This window comes from Lepidothrix coronata, unplaced genomic scaffold (genome assembly GCF_001604755.1).
Source record: "Lepidothrix coronata isolate B3197 unplaced genomic scaffold, Lepidothrix_coronata-1.0 Scaffold129, whole genome shotgun sequence".
In the NCBI taxonomy this organism is placed as follows: Eukaryota; Metazoa; Chordata; class Aves; order Passeriformes; family Pipridae; genus Lepidothrix; species Lepidothrix coronata.
The window spans coordinates 2364049-2391403 of record NW_016690309.1 but is presented as its reverse complement, the minus strand read 5'-3'; the positions used below and the strand labels follow the sequence as shown (position 1 = coordinate 2391403).

The 27355-nt window shown below is 44.7% G+C and overlaps 1 protein-coding gene across 1 annotated transcript; it reads right to left on the bottom strand.

Moving 5' to 3' along the window:
* Positions 1-3396: 3396 nt before the first annotated feature.
* On the bottom strand, positions 3397-21431 carry YBX3 (Y-box binding protein 3). Its single transcript, XM_017826572.1, has 9 exons — positions 21185-21431; positions 17518-17581; positions 15853-15886; positions 11506-11595; positions 10740-10862; positions 7392-7486; positions 5602-5773; positions 4396-4496; positions 3397-3958 (listed from the first exon to the last, which is right to left on the bottom strand). The coding sequence occupies exons 1-8, from the start codon at positions 21414-21416 to the stop codon at positions 4431-4433; spliced, it is 876 nt and encodes a 291-aa protein (XP_017682061.1). The 5' UTR covers positions 21417-21431; the 3' UTR covers positions 3397-3958; positions 4396-4430.
* Positions 21432-27355: the final 5924 nt, after the last annotated feature.

Below are 27355 nucleotides of genomic sequence, written 5' to 3'. Positions count from 1 at the left end.
TAGACTGCAGTCTGTGTAGTGGGATTGCTGCAGAAACCAAACCAAGTTATAAAACATGCTTTCCTCTATATATTCCTACTGTGCAAATATAAAAAAAGGACCAAAAAAAATTATTTTTTAAGTGGATTGAGAGCACCACCTCGTGGCTTGCAGTTGTACATAAATATTTTATCTGAGATGGAAGCCAGTGCAACAAGTTTTAAGGAGGATCTTCCTTTGCATTCAAATCTGTCTCTTTTAACTAGAAAGTAAGCACCATGTAGCAAGTATCTCCACCTCCCTTGAAGAGGTAACAATTGAAATCCCATCTAAATGATCTATCAAAAGTTTGCTTGATTTTTAGACTATGTATATTTTGAGATGGGTTGATCCCATTTCACACAGAATGTTTATCCACTGAAGTGAAAAATAAGTAATTCATTTTTTTTTTTAATGCTACCAAATATTTCTAGAGGTACAAATGGTAAGGAACAAATTTTGAACTCTGCTCTTGACTTTCCACATAGGTTTTCACTGCAACCAAAGGAAGGCAAACTGGCAGAGCAGCACAAGGAAACTCACACTTTGATTCATCTCTGGAGGGTTTTTAATGGCGTGTTGTCACTTTGGTACCTTTCACTACATTGCTTTCACTCCGTAATTCTGTATTAAGAAATTATCTCAGAAAGGCTCAAGAAGAATAGCTGTTTTAGCTTTTTGCATAAATTCAAAATTTCAGTGCAGCCATTTTTCCTGAAATGTGATTTTACCCATGGATTGAGTTCTGCTGGTAACTAGAAAAATTCTCCTCAGGGAGTTAAATAGTGGCTAAAGAGGACACATGGCATCTCCCCAGCTATAGAAATAGGGAGAATTTCTGTATTCCAGGACAAATACAGGCACGTTGACATACATACTAGTTAGAGCAGGTTGGTTTAGTGACTGTTTAAGCTCACATGCCAAATTTGGGATACATCCTATGGTTGTGAAATTGCTGGGATTTTACACACAGTTTGTTGTATACACCAACTCTACACAGAATATTGTAAAGGGAGAAGGGCAAGACTCAGAAGACAACTGTTAACAGCGCTTCCAAATCATGGACAAAAATGTGAGTATTGTATTATGTAAGTGAAAAGAATTGGCTACACCAACACAATGAGCAGAAAGCACAGAACAGGGACCTTGGAAACCAACTGGCTGTTACAGATACACTGTACAAAGCATATTTTGACTCACCACCAAACTGCTGTTACTTAACATATTCAAACAGCACAAGTTTGACTGTAACTTGAAGTGCAGCTCAAGTTGAGTTAGGCTGACACCACTCATTTAAGACTACGTGGGGCTCCACACATTTAACCAAATTTTTTGAGAGCAGGTCGCTTTCTGTACTACAGACATGTACTTTATAGCCAATTTTCCTTAAAATTCCTGATTAATTATAAGACCTTCGTGGTCTTAGTAAAGTCACAATTTACAAATCAAAACCGATAGCCAAGCACTGAAGAATGATGATGCATTTTGACATTAGTCAGGAAATAAATGAAGCTCCAAACTTGGTGACAACTTTGGGTAGGTCTTTTCTATCACATCTTGAAACCTTAAGGTATTAAAGGTAATTATTCATCTCATCAGCTGGTGGTATTAAAAGTCATCAAGATCGATTTTCTGCTCAGTGCATCACTGTCAAGCTCTAGGACTTCAAATCAAATCACAGCAGCATTGCTCCACTACTGTAAACAGCATAAAAGAGAAAGTTTAAGTGTAGAATCATTACAATATAGAAGTGGCTCCAAGTAGGTAAAAAAAGCATGTTAACTACTCTGCCAATTCAAAATCCATGCAGCCAAATGTCTTTTTAAGAAACCAAACACAAACTAAGCACTCATCTGAAATTCTGCTCATAGTCTTGCTTAAGGTACAAAGACACCACAGTTGCCAAGAGAACCAAACCTCATTACTGAGCACCAGCTTCATATTTTTTTCTGCCACATTCAAGTAACAAGAGCTCAAGTGGCCCAGTAAAGGAACACAATTTATGCCCAGCCCAAGACATCTAAACTGTCATCTTAGTAAGTGCTTGAGTTAAGCCTGTATTGTCATAAGCAGGAATTCAGGGATGAAGTGGGTTATGTCAGTCACTTGCTCCTGTTTTATGCAAAGATTCTTCTTATCACAGAGGTAGGACAGAAATAACAAATAGAACTAGATTCCAGGACACTCCTTGCCTTTTCCCTCCTTTCTCCTTTCATAAAACAATGACTAGAGTTAGGTACTTTTGTTAAAACTAATACAATCTGACCTACATTTTTGCAGAGATGAAGAAAATTCTCTTTGGCCTGTCAAATCTTACTTCAGATAAAAAACACCTACTTTTGAACAACTGAAGGCAGTTCAAGTAGTTTTTATGACAAATTCTTCAGTCGTGGCTCAGCATTTACAAATACCTTGCACCTGTTTATTATGATGGAATTTCCAACCTCTCCCCAGTCTGCCTGAAATAATTTTGTTCTGAACAAAACTTTTAACAGGGAGCAAGAACAGAGAAACTAGAAGAGACAAGGACAAAGAGCCAGCCATTTCTCCACTCTCATGTAGTCTTGTATCTGCACAGTTACAGCCTTGCTCGGACCAAGTGTTGTTCAGTAAAGCCTGGACAAAGATTGCCCAGCTAAGAACAGAAAGGGGTGTTTTAGGGAAACAAATACATTATCTAAGGTTTGGCCAACAGCAGCTGCAAGGCAGGAACGTGAGAAGTGGTGGAGTGGGGAGTGAAGGACACAAGATATCTGAAGAAATTCTGCAGCTGGAAGTGGACTGATAACACTTGCAAGGCAGCAGAGTTTTAGGGAGGAACCTTAGAAAAGCACAGATATTATTAGTAAGACAGTAAATTACTTATTAACACAAGATGCCACAGGTACAGAGATTTTACTGGTTTCAAGTAAGGAAGAGTGCAGAGGCCAATAAAACACACTGCCATTGTTCAGGGCAGAAGCCTGGCAGTTACTGGGTGTGTGTCTTTCCTCAGCAGAGGAGTCTCAAACTTTGGATCCTACTGTTTACACAACACAAAAGCCCAGCAAAACAGATGAGGAAAAATATTCCGGGAACTCACTTCACGTCCCATAAACTCCTGCCACAAGATGGTGACAGGAAGATCCAAGCTTTAATGTCATCTGAGCCAGAAGAGCAGAGGGGACAGTGCAGGTTATAGCTCTTGTTGTGTAATTTCTTTGCAGAAGTTGTTTTGGATTGAAGTTTATCCACCTACCCATGCTCATGTATCACCCAGCATGGTTTCAGACATCAAGACATACCAAAGAGGCAGTTCCCTTTCACACAGAAAGGCTGAAGCAACAAAATAATGGATTGTTTTAGAAGTAAAATTAAAAACCATACTCAAACAGGTTCTTTGAGTAACTGAAATCACTTTTATTTGTGAGGAACGTCACCCAATGCTGCACAGTTTCAAATAGATCTTAACAAGGAAAGCGGAAGTTTCTCCTCCCCACGTCCTGCAGTGATCAGGACTGGCACAGAAAAAAACAACTCATCACACTTGGGAGGTTTAGCACCAGCATCCAATAAAAAAAAAAAGCATTTTTTGTTTCAATTTTTAGTTCTTTGGTTGCTTTTTTTTCCCTTTTCAGTTTGATACCAAAAGAAAAATCGAAAAATTGAAAAATTCCTTACTAGCAAAACAGTGAAATTCTAGGAAAAAAAAAAAAACAAACCCCAAAAAACAAAAGCTCCACAGTTGCTGTTGAAAACTAGGGAGGTTGTTCTTTCTGAACCTCGCTCTCTTTTCTCTCTCATGCATCTCTCTTGTAGGCGTTCCCTGGATCTCAGCTGCTGGTAAGTTTTGTTTTCTTTTGCATTTCTGTAGGTCAAATCTTCGCTCTGGTCATCACTGTTGACAATTTATTGCTTGTGTGTTTCTTTGGTGTTACTTTTGAGCTGTATTTTAGGACACCTGTTGAAGAGCCACATTAAAAAAACTAAATAAAAATGCAGTTTAAGTTTCATTTTCTCGTTGAATTAGGCAAGATGTTAGGTGAAAAGAGAGTTATAGCAGACAGGATAGGACAACTGGCTTATCCTGTCCATATGCAGGGTCTTCCTAAAATGAAATATTATTAATTAGCAGCAGATGCTGTAACTATATAGACCAGATAGAGCTTTCTGAAAAAAAATCAGTTATAAAGCAAAACTTACTCTGTGACAAATACAGACACAGAGGAGAAGAGAGAGAGAAGAGAAAAGCAGCAAATTGCTCTTGGTTTGGCTACAGAGCACTCCCAGGACTTATCACAAATATCAGGCCATAAGGGCACGTGGCCAGAGGCCAAGTCCTGGAAGTACACACAACTCTGCTTCAGCTGGCAAACAGCAATTATCCATGTTCCTTACCTGAGGGATGGTAAAGGTGCCTGGGGAGCCGGGCATTACTCAGCACCACCCTGCTCTGTCACTGGAGCAGGAGTTTCAGCAGGTGGTTCAGTTACCTTTGTCTGAGACACAATAAACCCTGATTAGAGGCAAAGAGCAACCTCCAGACCCTTCCTCTATTCAGTGGCACAGCCAGCATAACCCAGGTTTTAAAGTAATCAAGAAAAATGAATCCCCAGAAAATTAATATTAGTGTATTTCTTGTAATTTTTGTAATTTTTATTTTTGTAATCTTGTAAAGTTGAGTGTATTTCCTGTAATTATTTCACAGCAGATTCTGTCAGGGGAACACCTCAAGTAGACACAGAATGAGAAAATCTTTCCTTGTTTAGGTAAAATCTGGTTTGCAAACAGTTTCCTGAAATGGTCTGGTCCGAGCAGTTCAGGAAATGGACCTAGAGCTTTCAAATCCATCTCTTATACTACAGACAGACTGAGGGTTTGAGGAAGCTGGAAAATACAACTGGTTTCTCTGCACTTCAAAAACAGTTGTTACAGCCTGACCTTACAGTCTGACCCCAATTAAGGACTCTCCAGAAGCAATCCCTATCCCACTGCCAGTTCCATTTAAGATAAGCTGCTCATTCTCCAAGAGGGTCAGAAGCAGGCAGGGAAATCAGCACTTCAGAGCTGTTCACACAGCACACCAACAAAAAACTTATCAAAAACTCATATAGGACAGAGGGTCTTGAGCATTCACCCCATCAGAACCTCAGTCTCTGCCACACAGACTTATAGAATCACAGAATGGTTTGGGTTGGAAGGGCACCTTGAAGATCATCTCGTTCCAATCCATAGCAGGGACACCGTCCACTAGCCCAGGTTGCTCAGAGCCCCATCCAACCTGGCCTTGGACACTTCCAGGGATGGGGCAGCCACAGCTTCTCTGGGCAACCTGTGCCAGGGCCTCACCTCCCCCACACGGAAGAATTTCTTCCTAATATCCAACCTAAACCTACTCCCTGGCAGTTTGAACCCATTCCCCCATATCCTGTCACTCCAGGCCCTTGGAAATAGTCTTGTCCCATCTTTCCTGCAAGTTCCCTTCAGGTGGCCACAATCACGTCACCCTGGAGCCTTCTCTTCTCCAGGCTGACCAACCCCAATCCTCCCAGCCCTTCCTCCCAGCAGAGCTGCCCCATCCCTCTGGCAGCCTGCTGGCCTCACCTCTTTGCCCTCCTGAGCTGGAGCGCTGGCAGGACGGGGCCGGCGCCGGTAGTTGTAGGGGCGGCGGTAGCCGCGGCGAAGGGGCTGCTGGCCCATGGCGTTGGCCTCGTGGTGGTTCTCCTTGTTCTCGGCCTCCCCGGTGGCTGGGGCAGGGCGTGGGCGAGGGGGCCCTCTGAGGAGGGGCAGAACCAGGTGTTAGGCATGAAAGATAACCAAGAAGGTTAAACTACAGTAATTTTATCCCAGCAAAGCCTTCCATAACCAATTCCACTCTTAAACCATCTCCAGTGTGAGCAAACCATCCCTCTGGAGTTTGACTGGCACAGGGTTGAAGAGGAAAGACAAGCAAGGTGGGTGTCTCTTCACTGCTGAAGATACATCAGCATATCCTACAACAAAGCTGTAGTTATCCATTTGAATTGCTGGCTAGGAGAAGAAACAAGCCAGCAGTGGCCACACAGGCTGATTTGCTATGTTAGCCTTGGTGTGGCTGTATTCCAGCCCAGGCCTAATAATTATTGGTACAACCCTTGGGAATCTCACTTCACCTGTCAGCCACTCCTGGGTCTTTGCCTGCCAGCCTCCCATTGGCTTCCTCACTGGGGATTTCCTGAGCCAGATACAGTTTGCCTTTCCAGAGAGATCACAATGCTGTTTTCTTTAGTTATTTCACCAGTCTCCCCCGAGCTCATGGAAGCTTTTAACATCATCAACATCCTATGGCATGAAAAAGCTCCAGCAATCTGCTGCTTGCCCAACAACCTGAGCCAGTAACCTGAGCATGAGTCAGCAGAGCACCAGTGCAGCAAAGGCAAAATGGGCCCTGGGCTGCACCCCCAGAGCCAAGAGCAGCAGAGAGATGTGAACAAACCAGATGGAATCTTGAGGTCCCTTCTAACCTTGCCTGTCCTATAGTTCAATGAACCTCACTTTGTTTTTCAGCAGGTCTCCCACTTCCTTCACTTGAAGGCTCCTCATAGCACACTCTTTTATCAGAAGAGCAAGAAGAACAATTGTGCCATCCTTTCCATGCTACTCATTACTCCGAGGACCTCTGTAATCCACCTTTATTTGTCTCTTCTCCCAGCCTCTGAGTCCTCAGTCACTTCACTCTTCACACATTTGTTCCCCTTCAATCATTTTAAGAGTTTTCTTATTATTATGGAAGTTCTCCAGGCCCTTTAGCACCCCTTTTCTCCAAAGGCTCTAGCAAGACTTAACTCCAATAATCCTGTTTTGTTACCTTCTCCCTTAGGAGTTTCTCAAGGAATGTAAAATTTACATCTTAACTGACAGCAATACCCTCCACTAACAAAGGATGTACTACTATATTAGATTACATGCTCCCATGTCAGAGGTAGGACACAACTTCTGCTTTTACTGAATACTGAGGTTTCCTTTGTACCTACAAGTAGCACCAGGGCATAAAACCAAGCTTGTGTGACATGTAGGACTGAGTTCAATGTGCATAAACTACTGTCTGCAGTCCACAAGAAATGTTACAGAGCACACCCTGCCCCAGCAAATGACATGGACCCTGCATCTCACTTCAATTGTGAGAAGCAATGGGATACAAAGAATTCTTTGCCCTCCTTTGGCCATGTCTCCAAACAACATATAAGCACATTTAACAAATTCTCCAGTTGTTTCCTTATTTCTGTGGCTCACCTTTCTCCCAGTAATTAAAGTGCTTCTCACTGTCCCTACCATTTGCAGAAGTGCCCCTGCACTTAGAGGGCTGTGTAGGACATACAAGCACCTGAATTCCAAGCAAAGGAAACGGCACCAACCTGCGGTAGCGGGGCCGGTAGGTAGTAGGATTCCTGTGCACTTGCTGAAGTTGTCCTCCTTCTGTGACCCCATCCTTGATTTCTCCCTCAGCACCCTGCTACCAAAGGAGAAGAGACAGTCAAAGATGAATTGTTACCTTATTTGACAGGCAGTGTATTAACTATAGAGCCAAATGATCTGGGAGCCAGTCCAAACCCAGTGTATCAGAAACACCTGCACTGGTAAAAAAGAAGCAGCAGATTCTCAAAAGGCTTTAATTTGGGCAAAGAGGAAGGCAATACAAGAGCCAACACTGCTACCCCTGTTCCTCACAGGAACAGACTAAAAAACTACCCAATGATGCCTCCTCCCTGCCTGCCAAAAAAGGCAGAGACCTTGACAGTTCTCCCTGGTGCACATTCCAGTGTGTTTCGAGACATGGCATTGCACTGTAAGGGGTGAATGTGTTATGGAGAGGCAGCTACTGATCAGGACACTTCCCAGTTTGAAAAGTTAACAGAAAGAAACATTCTAGAGACCCCTTCTAGCTCCATTCTACACAAAGCCCCGTTCCACAGAGAACTCCCACAAAAACACCGAGAAATCTGAAGGCAGAAAAACTGTATTACATCACATCAAATACTCTTCTACACACTCAGTCTTGTCAGCCTTTCAGAGATGCAGTGGTTCTCTCTCCCTTTTAGTTGCTAAAGCTGATAGTGATAAAGCTGTATGTCAGTTTGGTGGTTTTGTGTTTAAATGCCAGCCATCAGCAATGTCTGTTCTTTAAAGTGGTACCTGATTTGCAGTTCTCAGTGTGCTACTCTTCCCTTTAAAAGAAGGAATTTAACAAGACATCTAGAAACAGAAGTGCATCTTCTGCATCTGATCCAGTAGGAAGCAAAAGCCTCCTGACAGCCTTTAGTACTCTACATTTGACAGGTTTCCTTCCAATTCTACACCACCATCATATTTTGCTCTATTTTAATGCTGCATAGGCAGAGAACTTTTCCTTAGATAAAATAACATGATGATAAACATTTAAAAAGCCTGGAGTGCTGTAGGTCATAACAAGAAATCCTGGGGAATTAAATGAACCTCAGTGATCAACCCTGACAATCTTACATAAAATACTCTCCAAATGCATTAATAATTTCAAGTGCAGTTTGTAGCTCTTCAAGTTCTCATAAAGCAGAGACTTGGTCTAGAGGCAGGTGGAATATTTCATGTGCTGTATCCAGAAATAGCTAGACCACCTATTCTTAACAATTTGACAGGGTCAACTGCTTAGTATAAAAAAATCTGAATGAAATTTAAAAAGCATCAACCAGTCTAATTGTAGGGAGGAGCACTCAACATTTTTCATTAGCTGAAGCTCTCCCATAGCCCTTGACAATCAGCATCACATTCACAGTTCTTTGAAAGGCACTACTGGATTTTTTTACATGTTTTTACTGGCAAAGCCCAAGTCCACTCCTCCCTGCAGAGGGTTGGGCTGGAATCTCAGCTACAAGACTCCATCTCCTGTAGAGATGGAAAGAATGACTAGACCTGAGGAAGCATCACTTGAAAACATTGCAAACCTTTTCCTCTTCATCTTGAACTGAATACTGTTATATCAATATTTTAAATGGTTTTGGCTTAAACAGTCAGCTGAAAACAGAACAGCAAAGCGACTGAATTGTTTAGCCCAGAAGCCCTGATAATTTCCTGCACTTCTATAGCAGCACAAAAATTCAATGAACACATTACATTAGTATCACTGTCAATTGATCAGAAGTGAAGTATGGCTCCAGAATAAAACAATTATGCTGTCATAACTCACTGAAACAGGTGTAATTCCACCAGAAAACAGAACCAGGACTTTGAGGTCTTGTTTGACCATATGATAGTAAGTATATGAGATTAATTTATTAGGAAAGTTTCTTGAAAGCATGTCTAGCACACACGTGTTCACTCAATCTCCTCCACAGAAACCTCCCAACTGAGCCTGTACATTCAAACAAAACATTAGGTCATCCTAAAGGGCAGGTTAAAAATCCTGAAGATTTTTAGTTACAGCAGGCCTGGGTACACTGAAACCTTTTCCTTCAGCTGTGCAGAAAGAGTAAATACACTTTCAGCAAACACAGCTCAAGAGTGGCCAAGAGCTGGAAACACTCCCTCAAGTAGAGAGGCACAACCTCCAATGCCTCTGTTATTGGGACATTGAATGAAACAGAACTTGCTCCCAATTTTAACAGATAATATCAAATCCAGAGGAGCAGTCCATGCATTGATGGCAAGACATGACTTTCAGAGGATGCTCAAGCCAAAGGAAGGACCAACAAACCTTATAAGCAATGGGAAACAATGACCACCCAGGTTCATGTCCTTCTGTAAAGCTTTTAAGCTTTTAAGGCTGTAATTCTTCCAGAGTCAGTGATCCCAAAGAATGAGCAGTATCCTTTCCATTATAAAATGCCATATGATTGCTAAAGTCATCAAGCACAGGGCACACAACAGCTGAGGTCTGGTACCCACACCAAATCAGCCTGGGACTCAGATATAAGCAAGCCAGAGGAAAACAGGACAATAATCACAATTTGTTCCCCTTGTGTACATCTTCAAGGACTGGGATCCAAGTGTGAGATGAAAGCCAGGCTTTTAGCTGCATGAGTTTGCATTAGATAAGAGAATGCAGCTCAACACAAGTACATTTAGCAGAAGCACAATGTGGACAGGAGCAGTAACTGCTAGAACTACAGTCATGGTCCTCATGCTTACTTCTTCCTCTGCAAAAACCTGCAGGGAAGATGCTTAGGAAGTCTTGCAGATGTAATGAACAGTGGTGCATAGCTGGTTTAAAGGGGTAAAAAACCCCAAACACCATTATCTTTACACAGAACACTTGTAGGCAGAGGCCTATGAAGGGATGATAAAGGGAGGTTTCAGCCAGCTGGTCAAACTACTGCCATGCCATGCAGAAGTGACAAACTTCTAAAATAAATCCCATTGTCCAAGTAAACCATATATAACCATAACTTGGAGGGTTATGAGTAATATAATATGTTTGCTTCAGGTAAAGGGCATGGTGAGCCACTTAGGGTCTCAGCCCTTTGTGTTTACTTTTCAAACCAACACCCAGGGAGATGTTTTTAACACATCCTAGAAAAACATGACAAGGAAGGGCTACCAGATACCAAATAAAAGAAAGTATCAGTGTCAACCTCAACGATGCGCTGGAGGAACCCGGAATGTTACTGAAGAGCACTCACAACTCAGTTAATCATTGACAGCTCACTATGTGCCAGTGCTGAAGGTGTAGTTCCCTCTCATGGAGAGCTGCTGAGGAGGTGGGTGACCAGCACTAAAGGAACTAAACTCACACTCCGAGGTGGCCCACGGCGTCGGCCGAAGTAGCCCCGTCGGTAGCGGCGCCGGTCGGCGGCGTAGCGGCTGCCTTCCACAGGGACTCCGTCTGGACCAGTGACATTGGCTGCTTCTGCACCCTGAGAGCACAACACACAGTCAGCCAGGGGCTGGGAAAACAACAGCCAGCTACAGGGAGAGGATGAAACAGCAAAGAGGCTTTTTGGCCCAAGTTCCAAGCTACAGCGATTCCCTTCTCCCACGGAGCGCAAAAGCAGGTTTGTTATTCCCAACCCCATAACCCAGAGTTATGATCATGAGTTAAGGTCCTAAGATCATATCAGGCTGAGTTTGGAGAGGGAAGCAAGAAGTAACTGATTAAAGACAAAGACATGAAACCCCCATCACCCTCAAAAAATGTTCAAGAAAGTAGAAGTGTAAAGAACTTGGAAGTTCTTACAGTTACTAAACTACCAAACTCCAAACAAACTCTCCAGAGCAATACATGCCTCAGTTAATGATTGCTGGGCAGGCTGCAAGCTTTGAATGCTCTATCAGGTAAAAATTACAAATTCTAGAAGCACTGGCATGTAGTTGAGGTAGAGTTTTGACACATATCTAGAAACACACCTTGATGAAGCCTTTAAAAACCAGCTCTCCCATAGAAAAGCTGTAGGAATGCCACCTACCCGGGGATTAACACATCAGACAAAAACCCCAGAGACACAGGCAAGGTTCTGTGTCACTCCCCACTCTGCTGGGCCACACTCCATAATCTCCTACCTTTTCTCCCTCGACCACATCAAATTCCACAGTCTCTCCATCACCAACACTGCGCAGGTACTTCCGGGGGTTGTTTTTCTTTATTGCCGTCTTTAAAGAAAAAAAGATGCAAAATCATATATTTTTGTGTGTTACTTACCTTATAAATTCATAACCACATAGATGAGGGAAGGGCAGCATTCTTCTGCTACAGTCCCAACTCTACACACCGGATCAGTCACCACACCAAGACAGTTCAAACACACACGTCTCTCATTTTACAGTCCCACCAATACTCAGTCAAAGTTTACTCTTTTCTCACTATTTTTGAGTTTATACATCAGGATCCACTCTGTCCAGTGAGCTAAACATCCAAATCATTACAGTTCATACTGAGTGTTTCATCTCCTGCAAGCTACACCAAGGCAGCTCTAGCAGCAAGTGTGACCTGTGCCTTTGGTTATTAGGACACCTGTAGACCATCTATAGAGAAAAAAAACCAAAATAATAACACTGTTATTAATAATAACGTCATTATTAGTAATAACACTATTATTAGTTATATTAGAATGCTTTAATACTACTAACAACATGGATTTGCATCAAAACCTCAGGCTCACGGGAACACTCAAACCTCCTGGCATGACTTTCAGTCTGTCAACTACAGATGCCTTTTACTCTGTGGAGTATTTCCAGGATTCCACAAAAATTGGTTGGATTCCATAAAAGTAGGCAAGACAAGCCTACTGTCTGTTCATCAGGTAAGGCTTCATCAACTGGGAGAGGCCAGGGGAGAAAACACATGTACTGTACAAGCCAATTTAGTAGCCATTTTTTAACTGAAATTATGTTGGATTGTTAAAGCCCAATTCACTTTAAGTTTCCTGATCTGGGCATCTTTTGTCAGCAGGAAGAGGGAGGTGCAGAACCAGTAAACAGAAACACATGGAAATACAGGGCATTAATCCAGCTTAAGAAATGGGATGTAGGGCAGAAAGAGAAGAAAGTTGGCATATCTGCAGTACAAGGAAAACAGGCAGAGTGCAGCTCAGAGGAGTTGTTCCCTGTGTGTGGTAGAATATTCCTTCAGTCAACAACAGCCCAAAAGCATTTCTCACTGAAGGAAAAATCTAATCAGCTTAAAGTTGATCTTGACTAGTTCAGGGAATGTGTTCTCCTTGCTGCTGAATACAATCTCCTCTCTGTTTCAGGCAACAGGCCAGCCTGTCCTTGTAGCCACACCTGTCCCTGTACCCTGGAGCATCCCTGAACGGCTTCAGGAAGAATCTGAGAGTGTACATATTGTTACTACCAAAGCAAAAACAACCCAAGAGGCTGTTTGGGGTTTTTTTTATACACAGAAACAGAACGAGTTGTCAAGTGAATTCTTTGGGGAATTATTTTAGCAAGCAGAGACTCACACCATTAGCTCAGACAACTCTGTTTGCTTTCTGCTGACCTTTTAGTGCAACTGCCCCATTTCTAAAAATCACACAGAGGTGTTTGCTTTTCCATAAATGTTATATTGCATAACCTGCCAACAGGAGACAGAGGCTGCTACACTCTAGGCTGGGGCTTGTTTTATAAAGGCAATCAGGACAATTTTGAGTAAATCCTAGAATTCCAAGCAGGAACTATGCAGCTTTACTACTTACAACTTCAGCTGCAGGTAAACACTGCTGAAATAAGCCTCTAACAAGCCTAAGCTCTAAGCTTGATGGAAAGACTTTTACCATGTGTATCCAGAGGGGAGAAAGCACTGTTCTCCCTGTTACTGTTTACCAGCACCCTGCAGGCTCCAGCTCCTCTGATTCAGAAGACAGATGTTTTATATTAGCATAGACAGCACTCAACAACAAAGCCTTTCCTTTCCAAAGGGGACACTGATGAACAGGCAGCTACAAGAGTCTTCAGAGCCAGTTCAGGGTTTTGTTTGAGAGAGTTCTTCCCATATGCTCACACCAGCACATCCCATGCACATCCAGGACTGTCACAGTAACAGCCAAAGGTTGTTATAATGGGTACAGGTGCACGATCAACACAATCCAGTGGAGCAAAGAGAAAGAAAGAGCCTTACAACAGAAGAGATTAACTCCTCCCCACTGCTCGTTGATTCAAACTATACCTAATTAAACTGGACTTCTCTGGCTGCTGACACTTGGAATGGTGTTAACATTGCAAGGCACACTCCGCCCCACCACGATTGATCCCTGCTGCTCACACCACCTGTAGCTGGCTGACACAGTGCCCCCGACAGCACCTTGCATGAACCAAGCAAGACTGAGCAGGTGAAGAACTGCCCTTCCCAAAAAACACTGCTTGGGTCCCCAGCAAGACAAAGGGTTAACTCAAAGCAAGCCATGCATGCCCTAAAAAGAAAAGCATTTTAATCTGTACTAGGTTTATAAATAGCATCCAATAGCCAGACACCAAGCATTAACCCCCATTCCAATCATGAGATTGGCCTGTTCCCTCCCCACGAGGATGCAGGCAGGGGAGGCAGGGAGGAGGCTGGATCCATTCAACTAGGTCAGCCTTATTCTGAAGGGATTAGGCATGTAATCCAGCCCCTCCCGGGCGGCGCGGGGAGGAGGGGCAGAGCCGGAGCGGGAGCAGGATGTTTGCTCACAGCAGGGATTTGCCTCCCTCACCGGGTGGCCCCAACAGCAGCACCGGCCAGGACGGGCCAGGCTCTGGGCCGAGCTCTGCTGAGGAACATCCCACTGCAGAAACATCTACTCTGCCCACCCCGAGAGGGCTGGTCGGGTGCAGGCCTGCACATGATGTGGTATTTCTGAACCAAAGCCAGTTTTGCTCTGTGTTCACTCCCAGAGGACTCTCAGCCCCAGGAGATTGAAGTGCCCGCCTCCATCCCCCCTCCACACACACCCACCAGGTCACATTTAGGGGAACAGGCCCTACGGGTGAAGGAGACAAAACAGCACAGGGAACAGCAGCTTGCTGTTTGGGTCTCTGCAGGCAGCTTTCCTAAGCAGAACATTGATCCATGTCATCTCTGTCATCAGCACAACAGCCATTTTCCAGGATATCCTCTCACTCTCTCAAAGAGACCTCATTTGTCTTCAAGGCAGTTGTACAGTGCTGCCTATCCAGAACATGTTTCTGTTACCAGAACTCTTCCCACCCTCCTCTGGACACACTCCTATCAGAGCACCAATGTCTCAGCGTGCTCACAGCATTAGTCCTTTAAGAAAGGAAAATGACCATTAAAAATCAATATATGCATTGACAGCTCTTGCTCTAAAGTCCACCAGCTGAACCAGGAATGTGCACTGTGCACACTTCCCAACATCACCTTCACTCATTGTGGGCACTGGCCTTACTCCCTCCCAGCTTTATCCAGTTTCAGTCTACACCCTATGACCCAGAGAAACAGTTATCACAGGCTATTTAGTCACAAAGCCACGGGAACTAAACCAACTCTCAGGGTTGACTCAAATAACTATATATGCACATATCCTCATCCTCTGTGAGCAGCCCTGAATACAAGTTTCCTGGTTGCATCTGATGGAAATACTGTCACTTATGCCACAGAGAAAGTTCATGCTTTCAAGGATCATGTGAGCCTGCAGACATTTTATGTGGGACCAGCTCTAGGGGCACTATTTCATTTTCTGGTGAATGATGCAAGTGATGCACAACCAGGTCTAGGCCAGTAATCAGTTTACACCAGCATGGAGACAGCATCCTCTGTCTTGCCATCATTTGCCTGCAACCTGAGAGTCCCAGGATAAACTTAGAACAGCCTCCTGACAGCTCAAGGAAAGTGAACCAATGACAAGCCTCTGGGCCAGCTCTCCCTGCCTGGGCACACTTGGCACAAGGCCTTCCTCCTCTTCTTCCTGGGAGCAGCTGCCTCGTGCACAACAGCTGATGGCAACACTGGCTGGTCAACAGCCAGACTAGCTCACTTTCTCCCCAATACCAGGGAGGGCAGGCAGAACAAACCTGCAAATGAGGAGGGAAGGGAAGAACAAAAGACACAAGGAGTGTGAGGAAATGTCGGGGTGGAGAGAACAAGCACCAAGTACTTACAAACAGAGGAGGAGACAACCAAACAAAAACACAAACCACACCAGAAAACTCTCCAAGCACCTTTAGTGCTCAAACTGGAGCAGACAAAAAGAAAGCATGAAGGGTTATAATAACTCTTCAGTTAAACTCCAGAGAGAAGGAAAGGAAAATATAACCTAATATTTCTCCATGAAAATTCAAACATACACATTCATTCAAGGTATCTGCAGTCAATATTTTAAGAAGCTAGGACAAGGTTGGGTGGCTGTGGCAGGAGTTGCATTAGAAACCTACCATAGTACACAACTCTAAGCACAATCACTGCTGTCTTACCTGATGAACAAACACATCTTCTTTGGTATCATTTCTGTGAACAGAAAACAAGAAGTCGTAAGAGTTTAGGCTAAGAGACTTAAATAGAAATTCCTGGCTTTACAAGTGAAACCCTCCTTCTCTCAGCCTGTAGCACATGCCCTGAATTCCATACATTCTGTCTAAGTCTACGCTACCAAAACCCTGCTCTGAACTTGTAGGGTCATATGCTTGAGAGCAGAAAGGACTCCCCAGCCTTCAAAAGTGTGAGAGGACAGGGGGAGGTTCTCTGTAATCTTCTGGCAAACATTCAATGTTTTGTTTTTGCACAGGGCACAGTTAATGACTGGACTGCTTGTTTTTCACTATTCTAATTCCTCAAAAACACTTGCACAGGGAATGCAACCTGAGCTGTTACCCCAGAGGTCAAACAAGACTATCAGCAGGACTGACCGCAGCTGTTAACAGAGATCTCCTTTCAGTGAAACTCAAAGCAACCGTGCACAAGAGGTGTTAGGAGAGTCCACGGGAGCAGGACCCAGACATGGATTAGGCCAGACAGTTCAGGCTTCCACGTGCAAAACATGAAGATAAGTCTGAGACCTTGATTCTGTGTTCCCATACAACAAGGGAGAGCCTAAACCCTGCCATCTGTTCATTCCCTCTGCAAACACAACGGGCAGGTCAAAGAGCTTGGGAAGATAATGCATAATCTAAAACTTGTTGTACTGGATTGAAGCAATTGCAGGCTTCACTTTAGGAAGACAGCTAACAAGTTATTACACCATAACCAGCTGAAGGCTCTTAAGTCAACTGCTATAAAAGATTTTAAGAGTACTTCCTAACTCAAACTTTTCCTCTAAGCTTACATAACACTGGCTAGTAACCTCCAGGGACTGAGATCAACACTGCACCAGAACTGAGACAGGGGGTCTTCTCCCCGCCCCCCCCGCTGCACCTACCCAAATCTACCTGATGTGTAACAGCTCAAGGACTTCCAGAATGAAATAACTTGCCAGGTATGTCTTTTGCAAGAGCTCAGCATGCAGGCGTTTCATTCTTCATAAAGCACACAAGACATTTAAGCCACTCAACCCCACAGATATTCCAGCCTTAAAAGCCAGAGTTTTCTCCAGTAACTTGGAAGCAGGGGTCCTGGGCACCTAAGGCTGCAGGGTGATCGCTATTACCTACACCTGTGTGGATTATCAATGCCATCCAGAGCTTTGTTTGTGTTCAAAGGAGAAGGGGAAAAAAAGAGACAAAAAGAATTTCTATGAAAGCCAGGCCTGGAATATCTTCAATGAGGTGCCATCAGAGCATCTCAATGTGTATCCACAGGAGGTGTATTGACCAGTTAACACTTAAACTTTACCCAGAAGTATTTCCCTTCTTCCTGCCCTTTAGAAAACAGCCAGGCAGTCAGGAAAGATTATGCAGCTCATTAAAGGTGCAGTATGAGTAAACTGAGAAAGGTAACAGACCAAATCTGTAATGAGTTTGACCCTTTCCGTTTTCTCCCTTTAATTGGAGGGTGGGGTGTTTAAGGAAAAAAGCTTGTTGAGTGCCTGGCCAAAGCTGACCATCAACTGCAGGAAGCCAGGAGTCAGGTCCCCAGGTCCCTGTTGCAATTACTAATGCATGGCATGTTATCTGCACCACGAGTCTATCACAATTTAAACATACCTGTTGATAAAGCCGTATCCATTTCTGACATTGAACCACTTGACTGTGCCAAGAACTTTGGTGGCTGGAAAGAAAAAGTTAAAGAATTTAATCTAAAGCATAAGAAAGTACAACAATGTTACAAAAATACTTTTATACTTGCGTGGGAACTCGCCACCAGACCTATTCTGTTCTCTTAAAGAGAGAACATCTCCCAGCTCAGTTTATACTAATGTAGTGGCAAGAAACAGACTGTTCTTCAGCCAAGAGTGTAACACACAGCACAAAGCTCTATTTCCAGAATTGTCCATCCATCTCTTCTCTTTTTGTATTTCTTATCCCAGAAAGGGGCAGCAAAGTTGACAATCCCACTGCAATTCATCAGTTCTCTTTAGCTCAGTAGCCAGACATGAAACATAGCTGAAGAAAGCTGTTTAAAACTGCTTTCTTTCACTTGGAGTTACCCTTCTTTCTTCCCTGGAAATCAGACTGGCCAAAGCAGCAGTATCAAGTACTATGTCTCTCAAGTGAAAAGGCAGCACATCCCTGTTTTGGCCCAGCTCTTTCTTGCATTGTCATAATTACTTTAACCAAATAAAGACACCATAAGACTTTTTTTAATATTCCTGCTTCTAGAGATCAGCTGCAAACTGTCCAACTTGATGTTCCCTGACTTCCAGGATCAAGACAAGCTCCTGTCTCAACACTGAAACTGCATCTACTTAGAAGCCATACTGCAGTGTCTTATAGGATCTGGCAAAACCTGTTCCTCCAACTTATAGGAATGTGTGGGAGGAACTCAACAGTGATGGAGGCAGTTCAACCCCTCCTTCCCTCTCAGCAACTGGGTGGACACAGCAAACTTGTACTTTTCAGACCTCTTCCAAAAGGAGAGGTTTGGCTTCTACAATTAAACACAGCCTGAGCACAAGTATCTAAGCAATCTATGTAGCACTTACTTGAAAAGGACCCAGTCACCTACAGATGACTGCTTGCTAAAAACCTTATACCTATGTTTTGGGGGTACCTAAGAGAACCTAAGAGACAATTAAAGGGAGAACAGTCTAGAGAATCTCCAATTCAGAAGTCCAAGCCACTCTGCTGGAGGCAAGAACTCACTGTAAATTGTCACCTTTATCCTCTCTATGCCTGCATTCTTCCCTAAATGCCCAGACGAGATGACAGAGCCAGACAGACCTTCAGTCCCACGAAGTCTTGCCATTCTCACACACCCCTCTGAACACAGACCTCAAATGAGAATGTTTGACACCAGCAGCCCATTGCAGTACTGCTGCTGTTATTACTTCAATAACAGGCCTCTTCTCGTCCCATTTTTAGAAGTAAAGTTTTTGGTCTCCTTTAATATGCTTTTTAGCAGAAAATGTTCTTAATTAGAAGAAGCAAAGCCATGTTAAGACTGAGACATCACCTAGAAAAAAGGGCTCTGCCCAGTACAAAACATACATTCCCAAGAATTCTTGTTTACAGAGATAAAAAAACCCTAAGTTTCACTGCCTAACACTGACTCAGTGAGAATCTTCAGCATCAGTATTTATAGGGACATCACTACATACAGATGCTTTCTGCTACCACAAAGGCTCTGGCTGGAAGAGCTCACTGCACTAACACAAGAGGAGAAGGAGGGAAGCACAGAAACAGGTGCCAATTGCAGGTTTTAGCTACTTTAAGAAACAGTGCTAATACCACTGATTCCCTCAACATCATCCTTTCCCTCCCCTGCAAAACAGCTTTGGAATCTGTTGGCCTATTTCAATCAGATTAGGAAGAGGAGGAGAAGCTTAGGAAGCATGGCAAAACCCCTCAGAGGAGTCAGGGAGCTGGGGGAACGAGGGGCAGTCACAATTCACTCTCCGTGTGTCACAGTTTCAGAGCAACTTTTGCACAAGTCGCAAGAAACCAGGGGTGAGTACTGGGGAAACACTATTCCCTACAGACATCGGTCTTACAGTATTCCCTAAGTGTTGCTGTGGGGCCAAAGAACCTCGGCCGACAGCACGACTCTGAACATCCACGTGGCCATGGCACAGTCACTGGAAAGCCTGAGCTGTCCCAACAGGGAAGTCGGGCAAGGAGGAGAACAAGCCCAGAGGAAAACACAGCAAGGAGTTAAACTGATGAGTCAGAGAAGGTGGTTGATGCGATGTGATGACGTCTGTCCCACCAGTGAAAGCCCACATATTGCTACAAGATGCTGTACTCTGATGCTATCAGAGGAAACAATCATCAGCCACTCCCACCCGTGACAAAATAACCTTTTAACAAGGAAAGCCAAAGCTTCCTGTGACCAGCAGAACAGAGAGTTGAGTAACCCTTATCCCTATTCCTAGAAGTCAGACACTTAGATGCCCTGGGCATTTGCTTCTAAGGAGATCTTTGTAAAAAACTTAAGTGACCATAATTACACCACCATCAAGAGGGACATTTGAGGTGGACTTTAAGGCAAGGCCATTTCAATTAGCACTATCAGTGCTATCAGTGATCATTTTCCTCACAATTCCTACTAAAAAGCTTGGTAGCAAAAGGGCCATTGTGCAAAACCATCCCCATGGTGGTTTTCATTTTCCTGCTAGTCCGGGAAAAGTATTTGTGCATTCACTTCCCCCCCTACCCCTTCTCAAAGCAAAAGCAACTGGCGGACAAGACAAAAACGTTACCAAAAATGAAAAAAACCATGTTAATGCAAGAAGAAGCCAGACACACCAACAGGTACGGATGTGCTGATTATTGTGCTCTAATTACTGATAAATCAGGTAACAGGAGGAAATCACACAAACCGTGCCTCTAATCTCTGTTTTGCCAGAATTCTTCCTACCTCCACTCCAGAGAAATCCTTTACCTGGCTCCTCTCTGCCGCAGTAAGACCTCAGTCTTTCCCTTCAGAATAGAAGGTGCTGTCATTCTTTAGTGAAGTCTGCGACTATTAGTCAGCTTCAACTTTGCTTTTAAACAGCCTCTTGGAGTCACACAGTTACAAATAGCAGATCCCTAGTTCCACAGATTCAACCCTTGTCCTTTTCAACAAGTTGACCTTATTTAATCACAAATTAAAAAAAAACAAAAAAACCCACGCTTGCTATGCACTGGGTTTGAGAGATGGCAACATGGGATTTTCACAGAACATGCCGAGTTGGAAGGGACCCACAGGGATCATCGAGCCCAACCCTTAGCCCTGCACGGGACCATACCCAAGAATCACACCATGTGCCCGAGAGTGTCATCCAAAGGCTTCTTGAACTCTGTCAGCCTTGGTGCTGTGACCACTGCCCTGGGGAGCCTGGGTTTTCTGCCTCTTTACTGAAAACAAATTAGAAACTAGGGAAAAAACAAACAAAAAACCAAACAAGCACCGCAAACTCCCAAAAAAGCCCCAAACAAGCACACCCCACTAAACCCGTTCTTTATAGACAGAAAAGTTGTGCCAGGACCTTAAAACTAAAGAGAGGCACACAGAGCGTTCCGCAGCAGCCCCTTCCAAGCGGGGCAGCGCCGGCAGGTGCCGGGCAGAGGCTCCCCAGGGCTGTCCCTCCCTCGCTGTCCCGGCCGCCGACAAACCCCGGCGCTCCGGCCCGGGCGGGGGAGGCACGGCCGCCTCCCTGCCGGGGCAGCGCCCGAGGAGCGCTCCCCCGGCCCGGCCCGTCCCACAGGTGCGCCGGCAGCTCGGACTCACCCAGCACTTTCTTCTCCGACTCGGCCGCGGCCGTTGTGGCGGCGGCGGCGGCAGCGCCGGGGGCCGCCTCGCCCACAGCCGCGCCCGGCGCGGCGGCGCTGCCGGGGCTCTTGGCACCGCCGTCCGTGGCGGCGGGCGCGGCGGTGGCAGTGGCGGTGGCGGTGGTGCTGGCGGCGGCCGGGGCGCTGGTGGTGGCCGTGCTGGCAGCGCTGGTCTCCGCCGCCTCGCTCATGGTGCCGGCAGGGCGGTGGCGGCGCGTGTGGCTCGGGCCGCGCTGGGTCTTACTGGCCCCAAAATGGCCCCGCCGAAGTTTTAACACAGTCAGCGAGGGCCGGCGCCGGCACGCGCGCCGCCTCATTAGCATTTAAAGGGGCCGCGCCGGCGGCGTGAGGGGAGCGGGGCCGCTCCCGCTGCGGGGCGGGCGGCGTGTCCCGACACGGCATCGCATGTCCCGATACCGCACCGCATGTCCCGGCACGGCACCGCGTGTCCCGACACGGCACCGCGTGTCCCGATACCGCACCGCATGTCCCGGCACGGCACCGCGTGTCCCGATACCGCACCGCGTGTCCCGATACCGCACCGCATGTCCCGGCACGGCACCGCATGTCCCGATACCGCACCGCGTGTCCCGATACCGCACCGCATGTCCCGGCACGGCACCGCGTGTCCCGATACCGCACCGCGTGTCCCGATACCGCACCGCATGTCCCGGCACGGCACCGCATGTCCCGATACCGCACCGCGTGTCCCGATACTGCACCGCACCGCGTGTCCCAACACGGCACTACACCGCACGTCCTGACATGGCACCGCATGTCCCGACATAACACCACACTGCATGTCCCGACATGACACAACACGACACATAATGGCACGACGTGCCCCGCTCTGCGCTGGTGCGGCCCCACCTTGAACAGGGTGTGCGGTTTTGGTCACCGCAATATCGGACATGTCACAGAATCCCAGAATGTGCTGAGCTGGGAGGGACCCACAAGGATCATCCAGTCCAACTCCTGGCCCTGCACAGGCCCATCCCCAGAGTCCCCCCCTGTGCCCCAGAGGATCATCCAAACCCTCCTGGAGCTCTGGCAGCCTTGGGGCTGTGCCCACTGCCCTGGGGAGCCTGGTCAGTGCCCAACCACCCTCTGGGGGAAGAACCTTTCCCTGAGATCCAACCTGAGCCTGCCCTGACACAGCTCCAGCCATTCCCTGGGTGCTGTCCCTGGTCCCCCCAGAGCAGAGCTCAGTCCCTCCCCTCCTCTGCCCCTGCCCAGGCACTTGGAACTGCACTGAGGTCTCCCCTCAGTCTCCTCTTCTCCAGCTGAACACACCAAGTGCCCTCAGTGTCCTCACACGCCTTCCCATCAAGGCTCTTCCCCATCTCCTCTGCCCTGGTGTGACTCCTGGGAGTGGTCCTGTGCAGGGCCAGGAGTTGGACTCCGTGACCCCTGTGGGTCCCTTCCAGCTCAGCATATTCTGTGATTCTGTGTGTGATCACAGCCCCTTTACATCCACACCCTCTCGGGGGGTTGGAAATTAGATAACTTCTCTAATTTTTTAATGGTCTTAGTTAACCTTTGGATTAGTTGTTTTAATTAATCTTAATTAGGCCTTAAATTGCTTTTAGCCGGCGAATAGCAAAAGAAGTTGTCATAAAGTACTTTTGTGAGAACGCAGCTCGGGAAAAGTACTAAAACTGTTAAGTTTTGTTAAAGTTAACCTGGATATGCTTCAATAAACAAAGCCCAGGAGAGAAAGATGTATTGATGAAGCTGGACATCTGGAACACAGAATTTATGGACTACAAGGACCTTCTGCAGAAACCAGCAGATAAGGAAGAAGACTGACAAAGGCACAGTGTTTGTGTCAGAAAAAGATACTAAAAAGACTAAAGATATGAGCTAATTAGCATAAGCAATGAGAGATTGATAACCAATAGTGGATAGAACACTAATTAATGAAAGGGAATTATGTAACTTAGAACCAATGAACGTTAATTTCTTTGTCAAAAATGTATAAATAGGTGAAAAAGTGATGTATTGGTGTCTGTGTGGAGGCAGGATTTTTGTCAGCCACGTACACACCCAGCACTGTAAATAAAATAGTGCCTTGCTTTCTGAAACCGAAAAGACAGTGTTAAAGAGTTTTATTTATCCCAAGGATTTCTAAGGTATTTGGAAACAATTTTTGCTCTCTTTTGCAGTTTACACACACCCCATCCTTATTCCACTTTCCCCTCCACATCACTTTTCTAATTTGCCTCTGCTGGTGTCCATCCTTTCCTCCCAGATGGAATTCAGGGGTGTTTTCCACCCAGACAGGCTTCACTACTCCCAGTTCTATTACTTAACCCAATTTCTACAGCCCAGAAATTACTGCTTTTACAGTTCTCCTCATTGCATCCCACTGTACACATAAGAAGCAAAAAAAGCTTTTTGTCCCATAGATTTTAATCCTCCACTTATGTTCATTTCATTACTTTGTATCATTTTCGATTTTCAGGGTACATGAAAATTTCTAAGAGGATTGCTCTTTCAAATGAATTTTGAGAGGAAGGCTTGTTAAGTCAAATGCATAATCAAGACACTGACGTGCACTTGATACATCAGATTTACTGTCAGTGAAGTTGTTAGTTGATTTTTCTTCCTCAAGTTAATTTTAGAATTTACTGAACAGCAACAGCAACAGAAAAAGTGTAGTGTACAAGCTGTGGTGATGTACCGGGACAGAAAATTGGCAGTGACATCTGCCAGCTCCCCTCAGCACTTGTGGATGCATCCCATCAAGGCCTGTGGACTTATGCAGGTCCAACTTGCCTGAGTGTTCCTTGGCTGGATCCTCTTCCACCAAGGCTTCTGTGGTCCAGGAGCCCCTAATTTATCGGTGTGGTTTTGCCTGCCTTCCTGCTTGTCAGGATGGGCAACTCCTGAGCTTGGAGGAGGTGGTTGCTGAACCGAAACCCATTCCATAAAACATAATAAAGCTGCAAAGTTCAACAAGGAAAAGTTAAGAAATACTAGGAATTGGATTACTTGTACACTTGAAGCTCAGCCCCCTTAAGTGTAGGGATAATTATATATTTCTTAATGAGGTGATCACATATTCCTCTTCCCACAGGATCCTGCCTTTTTTTTCTTCAGCGAACGAGCTGGTTTTCAACAGTCCCTTTCATCCTCCTCATTTGATGTGAACTTATTGAATGCATATTATATAACCCTCAGATTAGGTGCAGAATCATTCATTCCCTTCTTCAGGATCCTGTGAGGCTTTTACCATCATGTATCCACGGATCACAAGCACTGATGGGGGCATTTTATCCAGCACCGTGCAACAGCCGGGATTGTCATCTCCGTTCTGGCAATGGGGAACAGAGGCAAAAAGGGATTAATGCCACTCTTTTCAAGTACCTGCTGATTATGTGTGGCTGCCTTGAACACACATGGATTTCTTTTCCAGAGAACTTGCTGTTTTCACAGGTTGGGTGGGACATGAGATGCCTGCCTGAGGCTGGGACATGTGGCACGGAATTTCTTATATGGGGCTATTTTATGTCCTATTTTATTGCAGGGGAGGTTGTTCCTGCAGATCCTGAGTCAGAGGAGATGCCTTGTAAAAAAACAGCAAGTTCAAGGCAGCCACCCATAATCAGCAGATACTTGAAAACAGTAGCATTAATGCTGAAAAGATCTTTAAATGTGCTGCTTAAGGCTCAAATACCAAAAGACAGCTCAGAAAAGCTCAAATTCATCATTGCTCCAAATATTTCATTATTTAAACCAACCCCCGTGAATTTGGAGTGCTGGGAACTGGCAAAAGGATACCATAAGAGTTCTAAATCAGAGAAGTGAAATCTATTTGATGATTTATGGATATCAATATAATTTTTGATTTATAAATATCTCTTCGGGGGCCTCAGGCTCTATCGAGAAATCTGAGGGGAAAACAGGGTTCCTGAATATTTTACATGGTAGATGATATTCAAGGTGGCTGCTTTCACCTGTCTGTAACAGGACACACCGATCCAATAAGGGTTCAAAGGGCAGATTGAACTGATTCTGTAATTAGAAAATGTGGTGTTCACCAAAGCATAAACATTTTGCAGACACAAATCGATTTCTGTAATTGTATTTCTTGGAAAAAAAACAATAACACCTTTCAATAAGGCAGAAAGGTTCTGTTTTCTGAACTTGAATTTACCTTCCCCTGAAAAAAGTGAGCCAGTTCCTATTAAAGCAAGTCCCATTTCCCTGTTCTACACAGCTGATTTTCCTTAATTTTTCCCAGGACTTTCTGACCTCACAGGAGCATCATCACACGCAGAAATGCTGCTACATTTCCTGCTCCTTCTCTTCCCCATTGATCCAAAAAGCCCTGGTTTGTTTCTGGTTTTGGGTTGGTTTTTTTTTTTTTTGCACATAACTCAACATGATAGATCTGTCCTGAAAAGCTAACAGAGAACCAAAAATATTTAAAATGGAGAGGAAAACAAACCTTCCACGGCCAGTAGAAATGATGCTTTTATCAAAATTGTAGCTCTTAAATGGAGTACACCAAAGATATTTATTCAAGGTTCGACGATGAGGCCATTCAGCCAAGAGTCAGTAGATGGCAGTAGAAGATGAGGAATAAGGAAGATTTAATCTGTAACTTTTTAACATGTCACAGGGGAAGGGACGGTTGGTATAATTAATGCAATTAAAATGCATCAAAAAGTGGAAATATAAATAATAAAACGTCCACTTCGCATTGGAAGCAGTTGGACATTTTTCACAGAAAAATGGCTTCTGACACATGTAAAATGAATTCAAAGTTCTTCAAACTCTAAAGCTTTTTCAGCAGGTAAAACTTCTCAAAGAAAACCCTTCTCCAATGAAAATAGAAGCATTAATTCCCTTGAAAAGTTTTCTCAGGGGAAAGCTGTTTAATCACAAGCTACATGTAACACTTAGTGGGAAGAGCATCCTTAGCTGAGTCACCAGCAACCACAAAGACTCCTGGATTTTATATTCTGGGCCTGTCCCTGCTGAGAGTGAGAGATCTCTCATGTCACAACCCCTAGGAGGGTTTAAATTAAACCAACCTCACACACACTGTGGGAGGCTGAGCTTAATTTAATGGTTTATATCCCAGAGGGATACGTGTTCTCTGCAGAGACTTCAACAAGAGTCTTTGGTAAGCCCCAGTTTGATCCAATTTACCCTTGCAGTATCCTTCCTTTTCCTCTCCTTTTCACAGCCATCACCACTTTAGAATCATAGAAAAACTTACCTGGGAGGGTCGTGTAGTCCCACTCCCTGCTTGGAGGGGGGCTGAGTTCAAACGCGGGTGAAGTTGCTCAGATCCTCTTTTAGAGCTGAGGGATCGAATAAAAACCTGCAACTGGGACAACCAAAAAGCTCAGGGAAGGGCAAGGAAACTCTTTGTGATGGCACCTCTTCAGGCCAGAGCCAAAGGCATTCAGTGACCCCTGTGTGGCCATCACAGGCTCTGTAAAGAACTAATATATGCTCATATAAACCCAGCTGTAGGGAAATGGACATCAAAGTCATCTGGGGTTGGTCTATATTTATGTACATTTATGTTTATGAGTAAACACACTTCAATTTCTGTGCACACAGAGCCATTCAAGTCTTCTCTGCAGGCAAAGTCGGTTTTGTGCTCCCACAACAAGGTGCAGGAGCCTTATTGACTCATTCCTGGCTTGGGAAGTGGGATGGGGAGGGCAGATGTCACATGTCACAGGGGAGGGGAGGGTTGGTACTAAATCCAATTATCAGAATAATTTACTTCACACAAAATCACTTAAGTTTGCAGTACATAATTAAAATACATACTTGCTAAAATTTTAAAATCATAACTATACAATTAATATAAAGTATTTGATTAAATCTGTAATTGAGGCAAGATAATCACAGTTCTTCAAAATGTCATCTGGGGAACTTACCACCAAAATGCACATAGTATATTATATTTATTTAAACATGGGTTTACATTTAAAGCTGTTTAAAAGTCACAATAAGTCAAACTTCTCTGAAGCTGGTGATGTCTGTAACATGACTAACACAGAAGTATTATAATGCATTAAATTTGATACTGTTTGATGAGTAGATCAGAAAAAAACCCAAGCTTTTTTTTTTTTTTTTGCTTTTCCTTAAATTCCCACTCATC